Here is a 22,321-nt window from a genome sequence, read left to right as displayed (position 1 = left end):
TTTAAATTGGCAATATTTTTGGAAACTTCGAATTTCTTTGTCTTCTCTAAAATATCATCTCAGCTCAGTAATTTCTTCCATTTAACCAGTGCATGAAATAATTATTCGAAAGTATATAGATCAAAGACCTGCAGAGGTACCATTTGCACGGCTCGGCCTGGCCCGGATTTTTTTTTTCTAAAATTTTTTACGGCCCGGCCTGGCTTTTTTTAAAAAATAATTCAGGCCCAGCCCGGATTTTTTCAAAATATATTATATTTATTTTTAATTTTTATAGCTAATAATTACGATTTCAAATATTTGGTTTTAAAATATACGGCCCTGCTCGAATTTTTTTTTAAAAATTTTTTTAGCCCGGCCCGACCTTACAGGTCTATGATATAGATAAATATAAGATTTTGAATCGCGATAAAAAGAAATTATATTATAAAATAGTAAAATACAAAAATATTTCGAATCGAATCTTAAAAACAGGTATTTAGATTAGATATAAATAATTTTTGAATAACGATTCAAAATATGATAAAGGCGATCTTGATACATTTAATTTTATAATAAAATTTTCGTATTTTAAAAATTATACTTGTTATTTAATGCTTCCCAAGAACGTTATATATTGGACTATAGAGCATTTGAAAGACATTGGTGAACCTTTATTGAGCATTAAGTTAAATTAAATTTTAATTACAATCTTTGAAAAATTTTCTCCAATATTTTCCACATTCAATTTTCTTTTCCCAAAGTTGATGTGAGTCAGGTAGAAACGAATTAAATGAATATATGAAGAATTATAATTGCACGAGCATTGCAGGACTTCGAAAATTTATCAAGAAGAATATTTCACCTAATATTTAAATAAATCTCTAACTTCGCCAATAAATTATTCGATATAACTGGCGTCATTTCGTAACGCGATATTTTGCATAAAAAATTTTCAGCAATATACTTCCATTTTTAAAAAGAAAATATATTCAGATCTAAATATATTTTATCCATACATTTACAAAAGAAGTTTATCCCCAAATGTTTTTGATTAGCCTAAAATACATGCCTAATAATTATCACTATAAGGACTATAAAAGTGACATTAAGAAGGAGCCTAAATATATATAAAAAATTTGATTAAAAAATAATTACATAACAAATAAAAAAGAAAAAGAATTATCCAAGCTTTCATTAGGTCATTTTACACATGGGGTTAAGTTAACACCTATTTATCTGATGATAAGAATTAATGTTTTTTTAATTGAATTGATTTTACCTTTAAAATATTTCTCTATTTAAAATTAAATCTTCACATGAATAGATGAGTGAGATGGAGGTTTTTCCGGCCCTGTCCGAATTTATTTATTTAATTTTTTAGAACAAACTCAGTAGGATATTATATATAATGAACCAAATAGAATAATGATATATATTTTAAACCAGCCATACTTTTCCTATCATTATAAATAATTTTTGTTTTCGCTAAATATTAATGAATATAACCAATAATGAAAACTAGATAATGAATAATATCGTATATAATTTATAATTAGGTTTATCATTTACAGGAAATATGAGTAGATTTTTAAAAAAATATTTGAATTTGAATCCCATAGCTTATTACGCACATATGTAGGTATTTAAAAAATTCCTCATATATTTTTTAGAGACGTGTGATTTAGTTTATATTATAACTTGGAATATGAAACTTTGTACCTTGAATGTGCACGACGAATCACTATAATATGATGAGAACATTGTAATAGAGATTGGATATTATAATGTCTGTCTTTCAGGCTATTCACTATATAAAGTGATTTTATATGTATTTCATAATATATTTTACAGAATTTCATTTAAATATTTTAGGACGCATATATTATTTCATTTATATTTCACCTAATGAAATACAATTGTCTAAAATTTGCCTTAGAATTTAGGATCCAAGCAGTATTATGCTACTCTTAAATCATAGTTAGGGCTCTGGACTAAAAAAAAATTTACCAAATTTTTGAAAACAAAATTTATCACATTAACATACTTCATCTCTTATAATTGTTTACGTGGTAACGCAAATGACTGCCTTATTTCTTTTAGGCAGAGTTTGGAAAATTTCATCGAATCATAATTGTTTTTAGATCTATGTTTACCTATGTTTTTTTTAAAAAAAAATTTGCGTAATTTTTTTATTGGATTTATATAGTGGCTTGATGTTGATTATTCTAACAAAGTTAAATCGTGGTCTGATAAAAAAAATTAGTTGATTATGATGCATGACATGGCTCATAGTGTTGTTGAACGGTTAGCTTCTCCAAAACCGCCAACGCCTCTAGAAAAAATCGGAATTAATGATTATATATAAATTTTAGTATTTTTTTTATAGATTAATTTATTATACAAAATCTCAAAGTAGCGAAGTAGCACGCTATTGCTATTTTTTTATTTAAAAGTGGCGCGCTACTTTGAAAACTCTACGGCGATTCCCATTAGGTGAATTTTTTTAAAATATTTATAATCAAAAAAATTGTAGCCTAAGAGGAATAATTATCCATTGACAGAAATAACTATTGGGTTGAAATAAAAATTTGAAAGGCAGTAGTACTTTTTTATTTTTGATATTATTTATATATGGTTCATGTTAGAGAAGAACAGGGAGACCAAGGTGAGATCCCAAATAACAGACATATTTGTAAGACCATTGTAGGGCTATTTCGTGGTTTGCACATCGATTAATTGTCTGATCATGTCATTTAATGAACGTGAAGATCAAAATGGTGCTACAGACTACTCCTAGTATGTATTTTTAAATTTGCATGAATCGCCAATCTAATCAATCGTTTTGTCAGCCTTAAGACTAAAAAATGGCATCCTACTTTTGTTATAATTAGTTAAGATAGTCTGACACTTTCCGGATAATATAATATATGACTATTTTGAATATTGGATGAAGTTTATTGGACATTTTTGGCATTGTTTTTATTATTATATTTTATGGCAAGTTATGGAAAAATTACGATAAAATTTCATATGCCGTCATGCCTAAAATAGAGCCCGAGAAATAAAAAATGCTCATATTGTATATTGTGATTTCTTTAGATGGTTAATGAGTTATTAAAAATTTTATAAGTGTTATCTAAAAGTTAGAATCATAAACCATTTTGAAGGACCAAAAAAAATAGTAGGTCAGGTTTAAAATCTGAAATTTTTTAGAGGTGTAACTCTCCTTCCCTCCGCCCCCCCCCCTCCCTCCCTCCCTTATGTTGCTACGTAGCCATATAAAAGAGAAATGATAGTTAATTCATAATTAGTAATTACTTATTATTTATTTTCTACAAATTCAATTTAAAGTATACACCATTTGAATTGTGGACATTTAGCAATATTTTATTATATTTAGGAGCTTGAATCCATTTTCAAAGTTGTAAAAGTTCTAATGTTTTATAAATTTTTTCAAATAAGATCTAGAGATTTGTTTCAATATATAAATCTAAATTTTAAAACAAGATATAAATCATTTCGATTTTTAAATGACGTAATATATCAACAATTGAATATATATAGCGCACAAAGCTTTAATCGTTTACTAAGATTGGCACAGTTTTATAGAAGGATTTACAATGAACGATCTATTCATAGAGTTATTTCCACGTTTTCACGGCTGAGAAGAAATCAATACTATTTATTGATTAGTTTTTCTATGTTTAGTTGGGACAAGGATGGTATAACAGATGACGAATTTAATAAGTAATTAGTATATTTAATTTAAAAAACTTATATTTAAAATATTCAGGCATGTTTATATTTATTGAATTTAATTATATTATTATGTATCAATTATATATATAAATTTTCAGGTTATTTTAAACAATTATCTAGTGTTGTATAAATGAATGTCTATTTTTTAATTCATGCAAAATAATAAAATTAAATTCTTCCAATCAATACGTATTATAAAATATTATAAATAATCAAATATTTAACTAAATATTATTACGCACACTTTAAATTAAATTTTGGACATCAATAATTTTAAATTTGGATTATCTTACCCCTCACATTCACTACTTATTGACTATGATTGTTTTTAAAAGTTTGTATTTATTTTTACTTTACTAAATATAAATATAAGGATAATTTTTTTGTGATCCATCAAAATAAATTATATAGAACTAAATTGCCAATTCTATTAAAAATATAAAATGTATGAAATTGAGAGTAAAAATTATAAATGATTAAAAAAAATATATAAATTAGAGATGTGCAAAGCTTGGCTTAAAATTTTTGGACAAGTTGCCTGGTCTGGTCAGTTATAATTAAATTTTCTTGGCATGGCCTGAATATTACAAGAAGTCATGGGCCATTAAAATTTTACAAAATATTTAACCCAGCCCATTAAATTTATCACTTTTTAATAACTGTTTAATTCTTTCATCTATTTATTTCCAACAGCTATCAATCTTGTTTGATATTTGTTATATCTTTGTAATTGGATCATATCATAAATTATTTATTTAATTTTTTGTGAAAATAGATTTAGTGATTTTTTTAAAATTAGACAACTCTCAAAATACAAAGAAACAAGCATATTATAATTTATTTCAAATAGTATTCAAAATATTAGCTTGAAATTCAAAAAAACAAATATTAAATTTTAATGGTTCAGGCTGGCTTATTAAAATTTACAAAAAATCAGAGTTGCCTCATTTTTTATGTGTAAATTGTCCTACCTGAAAATTTTTTTATATGTAAATTTCCCAGCCTAGGCCATTATAATTTTTTAAAAATTTGCCGACACAGACCAGGCATGGTAGATCACCTGGACTATTAAAAAGAAAAATATAATCTTGTTCTCAAAAAGGGATAATAGTTAAATTTAAAATTTTGTAATTGATTTTATATTCTGTCTAAGGAATTAGAATTTCCTAAAGTTAAGTGCTTGTATTTTTATTTTATGAGCCAATTTTTTTAAAAAATGAAAATAATATGCACAAACTATTGTTGGAAGCTGAAATTGGAGAGAATATAAAGTTGACATCTTATATTTGTTAATTTTTTAACCTATGTTAAGGCAAGCAGTTAATTTTGGTTGGAAGGCTGAGGTCTCAAATTAGTAATTTGCCTATGGCCCAGGGGATAGTCATTGAACCATCAGGTTTTATACCATCATCAAATGAAAGATTTCTGGGTACTAAATTATTTGGAATGTGAACTTTTTTTAAAAGAAGGTTTATTAATATATTAATTAAAAAGTGGGTTTGCTTCTGTTGGCTTTTGTTTTAATGTTGTCCACGTATTCCTTTTCATTAGCATTTACTAAAAGTTGCAGTTCATGCGATTGTGAGGTTGAACAAGGTCTAACCAAATCTATCTTAGGTATTTATTTATTAAGAGAGTTCCCAGAATTTGTTTGACAAGCTTCCAACAATTTGTGACTCCCATTTTTTACCTTCCTTTGAAAAAGTTAATTATTTTGAGATGTAGAGAAAGATAAATTTAATTATTAAAATTATTCTTATTTAGAAAAATATATACAATTCATTTTTAAAGAAAAATCATGGAAACCCATTTTTACCACAAACCTTTGCCTTCTGACAATTCAATATTCAAAAACAATTTTAATGGCTCCAATCCTTCAACTTCCTTGGATGATTCACATTATGATGATGATTGGGAAATAATTTTAAATGAAAATAACATGACTGTATTAAGGCAGCAAATAGATCAGGGTGATCAATATAAATATAAAGGTTATAAGGCATCTTTTCTTTTTTCCTAAAGTGAAAATGAGAAAGTAGAATTTGAGAAAAGTTACAAACTTCTTCTTTTTTAGCTAACAAACTACCTAAAATTTTATATTTATTAGTTCATGGTACATTTGACGATATTCCAGCCTGGGCCTTTTACAAAGCTCAAGTAAATTATATTATATAATATTTTTATTTCTTTTTATATAGTTTTTATAATTTTTTTCTTATGTTTTTTTAATCTGATTGATATTGATACATTAGGTTGACACAGAATATCGCAAGAAATGGGATAAATATGTCTTAAATTTAGACATGTTACAACGTAATCCCAAAATGGATTGTGAAGTTATTCGATGGGTAGTTTGCTTTCCGGTAAATTATAATTACTTTTACATAATATATCTAACTTTTAGGGCCTTTGACTAATCCGATATTTATGCATTAACCAATACCAATTTAGCATAAAATATGGGTTATTATATTTTAAAAAACAGTATAATATATACTTAAAATTTTATTATTTTTTTTTACATTATAAAAAAATAATTTTTCTTACCAAAATTTTTAAATATAATTTTAATGGAAAACATGTCTTACAAGTTTGACCTAATTGAGCATTTGCGTTTCTTATGCAAAATGCAATCAATGCATTTCAAATGGTATCCAAGAAAAAAAATTTTCAAATTGTCTAAGACAAAAATTTTTCAAAGCAGCTATGTTATATATAAACCTCTTTATTAAGATTTAAGATGCATACTTTAGTTTCTGAGGAAAAGATGATGTCTTTTTAAAATAATATTTAGAAGCTATAATGTTTGCTAAATCTATTTTAAAAATTTTTTTTTAATCTATTTAAAAAAAATTAATAACAATTTCATTCTAGTCAAATAACTATCTGGGAAAAAAATAGGAATAGCATACCTTTAAATGTCTTAATGTGTATATACATCATCTTATGTCAAGATTTAAATAGAAAAGAGAAACAAAAAAGGTTCCTGCTACTAACAGCTTTTCCAAAAAAAACTATAAAATAAAGTTGAGTTATAATGTTTATTTAAAAAAAATAAGCTATAAACTATACTGATCTTCATTACTATTGTATTTTTTATTGGACCCACAATCGATTCACTTATTATTAGTGCACCAACAGGCAGAGAAATAGTATAAGATCAAGCGCTTTATAACAAACTTAATATGTTCTTAGCCACTATATAATATTAATTGGAGATGCACTGATATCAAGACTTGATACTTAACATCGTTAAAGGTGGCAAGAGCTAAAATCACCTTAGAGAAAAAACATTATATTTGGAATTAGAAAAAATAAAAAATCAGAGTTTGAAAAATAAAAACCAAAAAAATCTTTGAAATTTTATTTTTGGAAAACAGATTTTTTGTTCATTTTTTTGGAAAAATAGATTTTTTTGAAATTTTAACTAAAAATGTCAAAATTATTTTTAAAAAATCTTTAATTTTATATAAGGAAATCTTGTAATTTTCATGTATAAAATATTTTTCAAAATGAAAGCAAAAATTTTTAGAAAAATCTTGAAATTTTTATTTTCACAAATCTGCCCAAAATATATAAAACGAATTTTATTTAAAATTCATATTTAGCTAAGACCAGTGCTTTAAAAATAATTAAAATGGTTTTAATCATGTTAAATTTTATTTTAAAAATTTTCTAGATTTATATTTTTGACATGTTTTTATTTTTATATTTAAAAAAAGTTTATATATTTTTTTTGAAAAGTTTCAAAAGTTTTTGAATCCTATTTTTTGATATTTTAGACTTAGCGCCTGAATAATTTATTTTTTATTAATTCTTATATTTTATTATTTAATTCATTTTTATATAAAAAAACTTTTTACCACTAGCTGCCCGTTATTTGAACTAAAATTGGTACAAAATTATTATATAAAACCATCAAAAAAATAAATTTAATATAATTTTTGTCTTATATAATAAACACAACATTTTCTTTACTATAATAAATTGCCTTGGCATCAGCTAATGGCATGGGTAATATTTAAGGTATTATGTATTTATTGCATTTCTGATATTCATTATTTTATATTTATTTTGCATTTTTCAAAACAGTATCCCATGTATGATCGTGAATATATATTCGTTAGAAGACACAAAGTATATTTCTAGAAAAATTTTTTTTAAAAATAATTTTAAAATTACGCTCACTAGGGATAATTAAAATAAAATTTTTATGCGAAAACTAATATTTATTTTCGCTATACTCATTATTAATTATTTTACGAAGTAATTAACGGTTTTAGAAACTTTCGAGTCTTCACAATTTACTGCTACTTAAAATTTTTATAAATAATTAGTAAAGGGGGTCTGTAAAAGTAACATCGATAGTAGTGTCGTTGTACGGTTCTATTTTTTTTAAAACGGGAATAACTCAATGTATAAGCTTGGAAATTTTTGCTCATAGATAGCAGAAAAATATTATTTGGCTAAAATCTTAATTTATAATTGGCAAATTCGAGCGATTTAACAACACTAATCGACACCATCATCATTTCCTTTTTTAAAAAAACGCGAGTAAGGGTAATGCACTAACACGGACACAGCCAAGAGGACGATGAGCGATTTTTTATTAATTTATAAATACTTTAATTACATTTTTTTTTACCTGACTATAATAAATTCTATAAAACGCTAACTATATAGTAAGATTAAGGGAATAATCCAGCCAAATATTGATTATGATTATATTATGTGACAAGTTTTACTTATTAAATTTTCTACCAACAATCGGTATCACCGCAAAGAATGTGCGTGATAACGATAATCGATGATATTTTTAGGCTTAACACAAATTAGAGAATTCGTTCATTGTTTTCAAGATACCTGTATTGAGAATGCGCCGATTTTTTTTATCGATCTCGCTATTGGAATCAGATTGATCAGCTAAATTAATTTTTGATCTATACGTAATTATCTTGGAATATTGAAAAATACATTAAAATTTGTATATAAACAAGATGATTTGATTATAAAGACGGAGTTAGAATTGGCCAGTACCAAATCGAAACCCGATTCTATATGACGATTTCATTTGCCGATATTGATCCCTACTTTTGCTTGATAACATTTTTTTAAAAGTTTTCACTGGCACTTTAACATAATTTATGCATCTAATATATTAACTGTCAATCCCGAGATATTCACATTTAAAACAGGGGGATTGTATTATTAACAAAAATACCGTTGCAGCCTTAATGCACAATTTTTTTAAAATATATTCCATAACATAGAATTCGTCTAATGTGCGTTTTTATTTGTTTTTGAAATACTTACTATAATTTACTTTTGTCAATCAATAAATATATTGTAAACATTTATGTTTGTGTTTGATTGACAGATGAAAATTGACTATTTTCGCTTTTAAATACACTTGATATACAAAAAAAGATTTTAAGAATAAAATTTACATTTAACCAATCTCGTTAATGAAAAAAAAACAATCTAAAGTTAACAACTCAGTTAATTGGAAATTATTTTGATTTATATTTTTACCCTCCAAAAAAGTTTGATCCATCAAAAAACGTTATAGCTGTCCTTTCCCGTTCTATCCCTTACCCAACTCCGCCCATTGACAAAAAATTCGTGAGAGTTGATCGATATAGTTCAAACCTTTTTATCAAGCCCCATGAAACGATCGAAAAAGTTATTTTCTTAAAAAAATTGAAAATTTAATATTTTTAAAAGTTTAATTTTGTATAAAAAAATTTTATATTATAATTTTTTTTAGATAAGCTTCTATTATATTTTACAAACTTTTTTGAATGATTAAAATTACAGAATGGATTCGATTTTGTGTTGGAGTACAATGATGACCCGCAGTCAATGTTTCCTAATACTGTATATTCTTGGGTAACTAAATCGGGTATTCAAATTTCCAATATATGTTTTTCTAGGAAACCCTTGGAATTTTGGGAGGAAATATTGTGTACACCATTAAAGGAACAACCTAAAGGCAGTGTTTAAATTTTGGCATCTACCTCTTATTTTTGGAGACAATAAACAGAGATCTGTAAATCCTGGCCCGTCCTAAAGCCCGGCATGCTAATCGGGGCCATACAATTCGTATATAAAAAATTTTCGGGTCAAACAATTTTTACTAAAAATTAGGCTGGGCCTTATATTTTTTTGAATTTCATTAATATTTTGATTAATATTATTTAAAAATAAATTATATGCTTATTTGATTTCATTGTATTTTTAAAAGCTGGCTAACTAAAATACTTAAATCTGTAAACAATATTATAAATTTTTATTTATGATATGATTCAATTACAAACATACAATAAAGAAACCAAACACAGTTCATTTATATAACGGCTGTTGTGTAGAGCCCTAATTGACATTGTGGGAATAAAAATTAGATATTAAAAATGAGATGACCTGAAAATTTGTACAAAAAATGTAACGCGCCGTGCCGAGATTTAAAAAAAAATAGTAACGGGTCTCGTAGCTCAAAATTCTTAAGGGCCTGGCTTAGCAGATCTCTAACATCAAGAGTATAATTAGCCCATTTTTACCCTTATCGATTGTTATTCAAATAATGATTTTCTAAAAAAAATATAGGATTAAATATAATTATTTTTATATTAAAATAAAGTGTATACTTAATATTTATAATTTTTAATGTGGCAGACTATTTAGCCCCATTGTAAAGTTTAAAATTTTTATAAAAATTAACGAGGAAAATTTTAAGTAACTCTCATTAAAACCAATCTTATCTGTATAAATTCAAATGCCAAATTTTCATATTATAACATTGAAATGAAATACAAATGATATTTTTTTTAAACATAATTTATAATTTATTGATTCTAATATTTTTTAAAATTGTTGTTTATATCTTCTTATTTAAAAAAAAAGAATCTACAACACATTTATTGCAGTATATTAATTTTTTTAATGATAAGAAAATATTTTTAAAAAAAACAGTAAATTTTTATATAGTGCTATATAGAGTTATACCGATCCATAAATTTTTCTTCCTGATTTTACTATAAAACCGTTCCGATATTTATATTAATCTTTATTTACCAATAAAAACAATCTAATTTTCACTAATGATGTGTATTTAGTTTTTTTTTTAAATTCTCCAAATAGTCAATCATCTTATTTAAAATATGGGCAATGTTTATAGCCTAATTTAGTGTTGCTAAACTGCTCAATTTATTTAACCCATTTTCAAAAACGGGCTGAATAAAGATTTTAGCCAAAATATTATTCCTTAAAATTTTATCAATAGATATCCAAACTAGAGGTCTGCAATGAGCGGACATGGTTTAGCTGAATTTGACTCGTTAGATATGTTTAAACGTTTCTTGTAGATAATATAACAAAAAGTTAATACCATTATTAACTCCATTATTTTTCGAAATAATTTGATTTTTTTTAAACATTACGAATAAATTGAGTTTTGTTCCTTTTATTAAATATTATTTAATTATATATTACAATCATAACGCAAATCAATAAATATAGGATCGTTTTTTTTTAAAAAATCGGCCCCATCCGATATTTTTCAAAAACGAATATCGGCTCCGATATTTAATATCGGCACTGCCCTAGTATTATATCATATTTTCCTAAAATATTTTTAAAACCATCCAACCTAATTTTTTTTTTATAAAATTTAAAATTTCTCATATAAATATGTTTTAAGATTCCTTACATTGGCATATTTAAGGGACCCGTTTTGAGTATTTGACCACCGTCAACCTGCTAATTTTAGATTTGGATCTCCTTTTTTGCTCATTTTAGATTTGGATTTCTCTATTTTTTAAATTTTTTTTATGAACTGGTCTTAAAATAAGATCAATAATATTAGAACCAATTAATTTTACACGCTAGCGAGATCTATTGAACAACTCGTGAAAGCGAAAATTTGGTGTTCCAATTTAAAAAAAAATACATATATAGATTGGTCTTAGTGACATTTGCTTAAATTTTTATAAAAGCGAAAAACAAAGCTCTTAAACTAGAATAAAGTTAAACGCAGCCGCCACATTAAAAAAAAAGATTGTATACACCATATTATGTTATTAGATTTATTATTTATAATTTTCTAGTTTTTAGTAAATAAATCTTTAATTGAAGGACAACAGATAAGCCTAAAAATAGGTTATTTATAACGACCAGAATGCTAAAATGGGAGTACCTTTTTAGTTAAGTAAACTATAGTTAGAATACAAAATTGGCCTACCCGGGTAAACCTGGAAATCGCCATAAAACGGAGAAGAAGAAGAAGTTAGAATACAAAATTACACCCAAATTCTAAAAGGTGCGAAGAATTATAATCGATTTGACATGAAAGATTCAAACTTTTTACTTTAATGGAAAAGACTTAAATGTTATAATTTAGTTAGTTTAATAAGTCATTTTTTTATTATACAATATCTATAAAAGAATTTAAAATTTTTTTTTTATAGGAATCGTGGACTTTTTGAATCGACTGCACGATGCAGCAAAAGAACTATGCCAATCTGATCCCTGTATCAGCAAACCTTCGGAATGTATCAAAATGCCCAAAGAAGATATCAGAATATCTACAAGTAATCTGCTAAATGATTCTCGCGAATTGCCATCACGATCTTTCTCTTGACAATCTTCTATCAAAATAATTTATGTGCATTTGCAACTTGTTATAATCTTCATTATGCAAAATATCAGATGTAAATGTACGATTATAGGTTTCGGCAATTTTTTTTAATATAAAACTTTAGAGAAATTTACTCTTAGATTTATTATTTAAAAAAAAAATTTCTAATCATTTTTCATTTTATACTCTAAAATTTTCAAATTTAGTCGACGAATAATTGTTTATTTTATATTTAAAAAAAAATCAATTCATTTTAAATTATAGTATTTATACCTGCCATATGAACGTGACAATTTATACCATTTTACAAATAGACAAATCATAATGCTTTATTATTATCTTTTAATTATTTGATTATTTTGAAAGGATAACTTTTATAATGACATTGGTTATTAGTAAAATTATCTTATTTACTGTTAAAGTTTTTGTAGTAACAGGGACCTTGTAACTTGCCGGAACGAAGGGTGCCATATTTTTTTTGAGAAACAAAATGAATGATATGGGAATTTTATTTTTAAAAATTATCAATATTTGCTAATATTCCACAATATGTTTCCAGAATTTTTCCGATTCCCATAAAACATTCTCGTTCGGATTCGCGAAACTTTAATTTTAAATAATTGGCGGGAACTGAGAATCTGAGTGTTAAAAGAACTATCAAAGAACGGATACCAGGTGTCAGAAAATTTTTTTAACTAAAGAGACTTTGAGCATAAAAAAATGCTTTTATTTCTGGAACATTCCACTTTATAGTCGATAAAGCTTTTTTAGGATCCGATCTGATATCACCAATTATTAAATTGTTTTTTTGAAAACTAATAATGTTTCAGATCATAAAAAGTAATTTTAAATGTCATGCTATATATTAAATATCATAATTGAAATGTTGTACATAAAATTTTAGTGGTTAACTCGGGAGGGGGTACCTTTTAGTCAACATGCATAGTCAGTATCCATTTTATATGTTAGTAATTGGGGGGGGGGGGTTAAAGTAGTGTTGTTAAACGGCTCGATCTGAGCCGATTTTTAAAACGGCTAACTCAATATTTTATCCAGAATAATACTAAGCAAGCCTGGAGATTTTTTTCATAGATGACAAAAAGGTCTAGACATTAATTAGCAAGATCTCGAGGCTTAGGCAATATTATTCTGACTAAAAGATTGAGTTAGCCGTTTTTACAAATAGGCTCAAAATGAGCCGTTTAACAAAACTAGGTTAAAGGGCTTGATCGAGAGCTATACAAGTAGCCTTAAAAAATCATAAATGAAATATAAACCACAACGCTTGTTAATGGGCCAAAATTTTAAAACAAATTTATTAGGTTATAAGATATCTTGGATTGGAAATAGCATTATATGTGGGTAGAGTTTAACATTTGCTTAAATCAAAGATCCTTGTTCTTTTGAAGATCAAAAAATGTGAGAATTTTTTACGAAAAGATCTTCATTTATATAACTACAACAGTTTCCTATTCTTTGTTGATGGATAAGAATTCAATTAATTGATTTTTATTATTTTGCTAGTTATATTAACTTTGCAAAATATAATTTAGCTTTTATTAATTAAATTTACAAAATACCTTCCTAAAAAAACTTAAAATTTAGAGTCGCTGGATTTAATTTATATGTATATTGTTCAAAATGTTGTATGGTCTAGTTGGAGTATATTGGACACCTCTTTATTTTATGAATACTATTTTGATGGATTTTGCTAAATATGTTTACTTTTCTCTTTTTTTATAAATACTATGTTGTTGTATTTTGCAAAATATATGTTTTATAAAATAAACAGGATTCTAGATGGAAAAAAAATGATATATTACAAAATATGAAATATTATATTTTTGAGTAATTTTTATTCAAATGCATTAATTTTTGTATTATATTTGTAGAATTTTATTGATGAATTAACTCCCGAGATCAATTTCCAAACTTTCCAATATTTTCTCTAGCCTGCTAGTGTTTTCGTGTATTTTGAGGAGATTGTCATTGTTAAACGGCTTCTTTACATGACTATTTTTTTGAACATTCGAAAATTTATTATTATTACAATAAACGCGCTGGTAATTAACATTATTCGAACCGAGGGTGCCATTCGGGATTGTACCCATGATCTTTTGGTCAGGCGGTGTATGCTTGAAATTGATTTCGCCTTTTTTTAACCTGACGATACGATCTTTATAATTTTTAGGGTCTCGCAAGTAATTCTGATATAGCTTGGTAGCGCTCTCTTTATTAAGGTTAGTTGTTATATTATTACTCTTTTGGCTATGGCAGTTATTATTATTATTGTTTTTGTTATGATGACTATATTTGAAGTAGATTTTTTCTTGATTACTGGGGTTATTTTTGCTATTCGTTGATTTAATAGATTCATCATTCTCAGGAGTAGTCTCATTATTTGGGTTTTTACTCCCTTCATTTTTCCCCGGTTTAAAGATAGTAGGTCCATTTCCGCCTTTATGACCAATTTCTAGCAACTTCCTGCCCGTCTCACTTTGCATGGCTTTATAAGCTGCTTTGGATGTTTCTTCCAAATTCAAGCCACTGATATTGGTTCTTATCTTTTCCAGTCTTTCCCTCATTTCCTTTTCACTGCTGCTGTTATTACTGATCGATGATTTTTTACGGGTTCGATCAACATCGGTTGAGTCACTCACGTTTGAAAACATTTGATTACCGGTTTCGCGTATGGGCTCAGTCTTGTTAGATTCGTGGTCTGTAGAAATTTTTAAGATATCCTTACCATTTTTACTAAGATTGCCATTGTCTGCTATATCCATTATTGTGCCAGTAGTAGTCGCTTCTCTGTCGTTAATAAGATCGTCATCACTTTCGCGTTTCCCTAATCCATGAAATATTTTCTTATCAATAGAGGATACCGAGGAATTGGATAACAAGGATAAAAGGCTCATTTTAGCTCTCTCTCCTTTATCGTATTTCAAATTTTTAAAATCTTTTCCGTTTGTATCATCTATTTTATTATTTGGCATATGTTTTATGGATGACTCTGATTTTTGCGATTCCAGGGAAAAAGAATTTGCAGGGAGTGATTTAATATTTGGTGATGTCATCCTTCTTTTATTAGGGGACTTATTCTCGGTTTTCACATTTGAATGCAAAGATGGTACGGATTGTTTATGCCTAAAATGCTTCTTTGCGGAATCTTTCGAAAGTTTCAAGCTTGAACTACTAATAGTGTTCTTTGTATCGTCATTGTATTCCTTATTTATTTTGTTTTCATGATTTGATTCTTTTCTCTCATTGCCAAATCCATTCTCAATACTATGATTTTTCCCCACTTTGGTTGGAACATTATCTATATGTATGTATTTAGGTTTATCAATCGTATTCATCTTTGCCATATTCTTATCATTAGGACCATTTCCTACATCAAAACTATCATTTGAAGAGTCTGAAAGGGTAGTTGACACATGTTTCAAGTCTAAAATGTTTTCACCGAATGCATTTTTATTGTCTATACTGCTATTTTTTCTCATAGAATGTCGAGACAAGTTTCTATTTATTAAATCATCAATACTTGTGTCCGAAGATATTAAAGAGTGTTTACTGAACTTTTTAATCCCCATGACCTCCGGAGATCTATCATTAGGAACCGAATAGTTTCTGTCAATTTTTTTAGAATTTTCTTCCTTATTCTGATCGACACTCTTGTTGATAATAAGTTGATTTAATTGAGGTAAATTTCTTTTTTCTGGTCTCGTTAATATCAAAGAATTAAGCGAATTAGACGAAAGGGATGATTCATCGTCCGAGGACAAAATCTTGAAAGAAGATATCGAAACCTTTTTAACCGGGCTACCTTTTTCGGGTGTCTTATCCAATCCATTTGCAAAGGTTTTTAGTGGCTTTATAGGCTTTATAAGTAATAATAGAAAATATATATTGGTCTATAAGCTGTGTCCAAAACATCAAAAAATTAAATTCACAAACTTTCAAAACTTTAATGAAAAAAAATTAAAAAGTACGATTTCAATTAAAAAATATTGCGAAAGTTTTAAAACTTTTCGAATTTCTTAAAATAGTTTTGGACACATACTTTAAAATAAACATATGAAAACTCTACATTAATAATAAATGTCAGATTAACTGATGCACAGACACAGTATTGTTTATCAGCCGGTTCTGATTCAAACATTTAGCATTACTTTATTTTGAAAAGAATCTCGGAATCTATTATATTTTCTTGATAAAATATACAGATACTTTTTTAAAATTTTATTTAAAATATTTAATAACAATATATAACCTAATTTTTATCTTGAAAATAAATAAACAACACCAATCAAAATGAGTAATGCTACATTATATATATATTAATGTTACTAAATAGAATATCACTTTTATATTACTTTCTCTTGGCTTGGCAGTGAATAAGAAGATAGTACTGAAGTCTTATAAATGGATCTGGGGAGTAGCAAATTAGGGTAAAATTTTCAAAAATTAAAAAGCATTATATATATAATCTTTTAATTAACTCTTAAAATTATTTTTTTTTAAAAATTAAATAGTCAGAGGACGGATTAATGATTCTTGATAATAAATACATTCAATTATCGTATGGAATTATTTTAAGGTGTGGCAAGCAGAATGATAACCAATTTTGTGAAACGATATTTCTTAATAGATCTGAATTTGATGTAATTTTTAGGCTTAGCATAAATTTTTATTTTGGTATAAACATGCGAAATTAGGTTTATTTTATTAAAGCCAGGCCTTAGGTGGTTTTCTTTAAAATTAATATAATATTTGTCATTATTTAGATAAAAATTGCCATTCTCAGTCTTTATAATAAAAAATTAAAATATAGCTTTAAACAAACCTTAATAGGTGTGTTACATTCGTTTTCTGTCGCAATGTTTGGTGATTTATCCAAACCGTTTTTTGAGCCATTTTCACTCTCATCATTAATACTCATGATATGGTTATCTTTGCTTGTGTTATAATTATTATTTAGCGCACTAAGCTGATTTGCAGGCATATCTACTCTTTTGATCAAATCATTTAATCCGTTCGAGTCGACATGTTGTATATTATTAGTACGTGAAGCATTTAATGAACTTATTTGATTCGTTCCATTATTTTTGATTTCCATCGCGGAACTGTAATCATCTGACATTGGTCTCGTCAATTCGCCCCTCTCGGGCCCATCTGGCAAAATTTTATTGAAATATTGAGTTAGTGATTGTTTACCCATATTTATTTTAGATCTTTCGATCTCATGCGTGGGTAAATAAGCATTTCCTTTGGTTAAAATATGCTCTTCCTGAATTTTCGCCAAGGCGTAAGAGGTCTTGATGGATTCTGGAAATGGTGCTATCCCATTATGTATATTGATTTGTGGGTGTATGGCCTGATATAAAGATTTGGAAAATGATGCAAGCACCTCACCTTTTTCCAATGGTGCCATACTTATCCCCAAATTAGGGGTTTTACTATATAATCTTTCCTGGGTAGAAATTTGAGTTTCGCCCACCTCCTTTTGATGTAATAATAAAGGCATAATTTTATTTAGATTTTGAGAATTTTGGTGTTCAATCAAATTTTTTATATCCCTTTCTCTGTTATCGATAAAAGAAAAAAGCAACGCTATCGATCTGTCTATCAAGCTGTATAGATCCTTACGCAAATTTTCACAACTTCCTTTTAGATCATTATCGTTATTATTGAAATTGTTATCGTTTTCTGCTTCATATGCCACTAAACATTATTTTTATAAAAAGAATATACATGTATAGTTATTACAGAGTTATTAAAAAATATTTTTTAAAAACTAGATGTAGATACGACTATAAAAAAATTTATATAAATACTGGTCAATTTTCCCAAGATACAATTAATTACATTTTTATAATAATCAGGTATACAAAATGCCAAAATGGAAATTTAATTGTTAAAACTCAAATGGTGAATTAACAAATATTTTTCATTTAGTTTGATATTTTATTTATTTATAAAATATAAATGAAATGATTATAAATATAAATGAAATGATTATAAATATAAATGTTTTCTTTAATGAGGTATCTCCGTTTAAAACATTTTTAGATATACTAAAAAGACTTTCAAATGGTGCTCTCGGAAACTTCTCTACCCCCTCTGTCAATCGTTTAAACCTATCAAATTTATATATTATTTATTATTTGGATAGGTATTGCCAAATTTATTTATAACATATATTTGAAAAATCGTGATCTTTGGAAAACGTCTGTGGTCAAGTCGGCAAGAGCATCGTTTTGCTAATCCGATAGTTCTCTGTTCGAATTTCGGCGATCATGTTTTTTTCTTTATCCAACTTGGTGGTTCAATCCTCGGGGAGATGACATATAGGAGATCAGACTCGACCACCGTTTGTATAATGTTAAATATCAAGGGGGTCTTATTATATTTTAAAAATTTTTAGTTGGTATTTATCAAATTAAGTTGTTTAGAAAATTGCTATACGTTCTTGGTAGTATCCATCATTAACCATGCCAACCACTATAACCCCCCCCCCCCACTCAACAATTTTACCTTCCCACTCTTTCTAAATTTTATCTCCTATCCACCCACACTATTAAAATTAAATTGGCAAAAAAATGAAATCAAAATTATCAAAAAAAAGGAAATTTAAATTAAATACTTTTCTACCTCACTCCAATTTATTCAAATGTGAGAGTATCTTCATAACTCCGAAATATTAATTGTTTGTATAAAATTAATTTGTTATATTATTATTTTATTTTTTACCATTTAGATGAAAATTAAATGTTAATTGATTATTTCTTAAAAAATGTATATTTTATTATTGTCCAATTTTAAGACCGATCTTGCATCATTATCCCCCCCCCCCTCTCTCCAGGGGTAAAAGTCTTTAGGTAATCTGAAAGGTAGTGTAGTTGATAAACTTTATGAACAACACCTTTATATTAGAAAACAATATCATGACTAATTCTTAAAATTATTATTTAAAAATTGTTGGGTGTCTAAATTTATATCCTTACCCATATCTAGACCTGTGGCCTAACTCTCAAGCGGCGGTGGCAAAATTTTTATCCCCGTTTTGACGCGTCAAATTAGCCGCCACCTAATATATTGGCGTTGCGATGTGGCACTCCATATTTTAAAAAATGAATTTTATTTATAATTCATTGTATTCCTTTTTTTATAATTTATTTGGGTATCCTTAGTTCCAAGATTGTTAATTTTAGTTCTTAAATCATTTCCTGTTCATATCTTAAATAAATTTATCTATTTTCATTTTTCGAAATAGACTACTAGCTCGCCTTTTAATAGAGGGTCTCGCATAACTTCTGCAATATTCTATCCATTTTTATTTAAACAAATTTATATATAAATTTGAAATGCAAACAAATAGAAATCGAATTTAGTTAAACTCTAATTGTCCTCTAATTATTATTTTGTAGAGATTGCTAGGCATAAAGAGGTCCTTTTAGCACTGAATATTAATCCAGGGATGAAAAGATTATTTCATTACAGATATACAATGTACGAAGTTCCAGTGGATTTTTTTTAAAAATGGCTAGTACATTTAGTTCTGGTATAGTATGATGACCGAGTTAAATATGGCATTCTTCCGCTAAATTGCTAGTCTTATTATATTCGTTGCATGGAATCATTTGCTATTTCTTAGCTATATACGAATTGAATGTTTGTTATTTTCAACTTATTCTCGGAATTTCTAGGATGTTTTATAAGTTTTAAATGTCTAATTATTAAAAGGTTTCGTAAAATTCGAATTTAAATATTATGAAACAATTTTTGATCTTGAAATCTTGGATCAAATAGTTTGGCTAATATTTAATATTGCAAAATATTTTAAAACGAAAATATTAAGTAAAAAAATTTATTATATAAAATAAATTACTTGCAGTTCGGTTTATTAGACCTCTGGTCAAGCCTTTTTCCTTTTCTTTTAGATAATGATACCTGAGCTATCAGATTTTTATATATTTGTTTCTATTTCACTAAGAAATAATATACCAAAATTATTTGTTGATCCCTTTTGGGAATGGAGAAATTATTCTGCAGATTCTCTAAATGGATTTAGTAAATGCAAATATTTTCTGGAGTAGATCTTATTCGTCATCAAAAATTCTTTATTTTATTTAGTATATTATTTATAAGGCTCTTGTTACACCACAGATACCTTATAGCTTATATATATGTTGTGTCAACGGGTAGGGCGGTTTGATTCTAGATTTTATTATTAATTCGAGTTGGTGCATAGCAATAAGTATACTATTATATACACAATTCATATTTTATTAATTTTAATATACCAATTTAGAAAATAATAATTTAATATAAATATAATTAATTAAATATCCTTTTTAACATTTTACATGTCGCGCCACCACCATAAAATAAAATCGCCCCTGAGACTAGAGGCGCAACTCATCTTAATCGACGGCTTTTCAAGCATGGAGATAACTGCCGGCGGCCCACAGATCCTATTTGGGGTGTTGAAAAAATATCTTTTTTTTTCTACGCTTGGTATCATCTGGAAACTTTAAAAATTTCATCAACTCTCGTTGTGAGATTCATATATTTTTTATTCTTAATTTTTGACATTTGAAACAATCACGTGTAAAAAACTTGTGGATGATATGTTGATTATTCTTCATCATTATATTAATAAATACTCATCCTAAAAACTTTTAATATATAAGATTTTTATTAATTGCATATTTTCGTTCATAGTATGAAATGAAACTTGGCATGAATTTTAAAAGAAATAAACTGGGACAGATATTTTATAAATGTAAATACAAAAAATAGGATTAAATTTTATGTAATATATAATTGTATCACGATCCTTTAACAATGTATCTGTAAATAGGTAAAAATACAACCAAAAATTGTATCTAGATACCAATACTTTTATAAAAAAGTATAGGACATATGCAACATTTTTTATCTAAGATGCAAACTATGGTATATAACTCAAAAATAAATAAATAAAAATTAAAGAGTTTTATATCTATTCAACCTCCTTGAATAATACCAGCTTTGTTTTCTGTAAATTTCTCCTCATTTTTATAAAATTTAGACGTGGAAGGTTCGTTGAATTCATTTCTAACAGGTTTCGAAGGAGATTGATTCACCAATTTAAGAGGATTGGTTGAAGTTACTGGAATCTTTATACTATCTTCAGATTTAAAAGGATATTTAAAAAATGGAGTAGCTTGTAGCGATGGTGACGAAGGGGCTTGCGACTTCCTAGAGTCCCCCTTAAATAGTGTTGGACTATGCAATTGGCTACCTATAAATTTAAATTTTATTTTTTCGTAAAATAAACTTAATTAAATAAAATATAACCAAAATAAATCATTTTCAAATATTTTTAAGCTGAATTCCTCGGAAATACAATAATAATGGTAAATTAAGTCATTTTTTGAGACAGAAATAAAATTTTAAAGTCTATGTTTAATGATAAAAGTTTCATTTATTAATTTATAATTTAAAAAATTTAAAGGTTTTAGGTATGAGTATTTATATATTTTAGATTATTTTTTATAATTTTAAAAATTTAAAGATTTTAGGTGGAAGAATAAGGTATAAATGAATATTTATATTTTAGATTATTTTTTCTATTCTGCCGATATTAACAACTTCATATCTTTGCCTATAGAATAAGAAGACACAAGTTAAATCCTTTACCTGGCACTCAAGAAAGGACTCACAATAATTAATAGCGGTGAAAAGCAGAGGTACCAATTTCATGGCCCGGCCCGGATTTGTAAAAAACTAATATTCGGCCCGGCTCGGGTTTCAAATTTTTAGGCCAACCCCGAGCATTTACAAGAAAATTTTTTTTCAGACCCTCCTGACCACAGATTTATTTTGAAAAAAAAATAATTTACTTCCAGGTCCGACCCGCATGTTGAAAATATTTTTTTTTACGGGCCCGATTTATAAAAAATT

General features: G+C 26.8%; 1 protein-coding gene across 1 annotated transcript; it reads left to right on the top strand.

Moving 5' to 3' along the window:
- Positions 1 to 3,440: 3,440 nt before the first annotated feature.
- Positions 3,441 to 12,630, top strand: LOC135926402 (stAR-related lipid transfer protein 7, mitochondrial-like). Its single transcript, XM_065462267.1, has 8 exons — positions 3,441 to 3,729; positions 5,533 to 5,732; positions 5,849 to 5,898; positions 5,994 to 6,104; positions 7,834 to 7,878; positions 9,286 to 9,423; positions 9,559 to 9,643; positions 12,204 to 12,630. The coding sequence occupies exons 1-8, from the start codon at positions 3,683 to 3,685 to the stop codon at positions 12,374 to 12,376; spliced, it is 849 nt and encodes a 282-aa protein (XP_065318339.1). The 5' UTR covers positions 3,441 to 3,682; the 3' UTR covers positions 12,377 to 12,630.
- Positions 12,631 to 22,321: the final 9,691 nt, after the last annotated feature.

Source organism: Gordionus sp. m RMFG-2023, chromosome 3 (genome assembly GCF_954871325.1).
Source record: "Gordionus sp. m RMFG-2023 chromosome 3, tfGorSpeb1-WG-v2, whole genome shotgun sequence".
Lineage (NCBI taxonomy): Eukaryota > Metazoa > Nematomorpha > Gordioida > Chordodea > Parachordodidae > Gordionus > Gordionus sp. m RMFG-2023.
Note: the sequence above shows the minus strand (reverse complement) of the source record. Positions and strands in the feature narration are given on the sequence as shown.

Coding starts and splice junctions, on each gene's coding strand:
- LOC135926402 (XM_065462267.1), top strand. CDS start 3,683: ATGTTTAGTTGGGACAAGGATGGTATAACAGATGACGAATTTAATAA. Junction 3,730..5,532: donor ACAGATGACGAATTTAATAA/GTAATTAGTATA, acceptor TCATTTTTAAAG/AAAAATCATGGAAACCCATT. Junction 5,733..5,848: donor TGATCAATATAAATATAAAG/GTTATAAGGCAT, acceptor TATATTTATTAG/TTCATGGTACATTTGACGAT.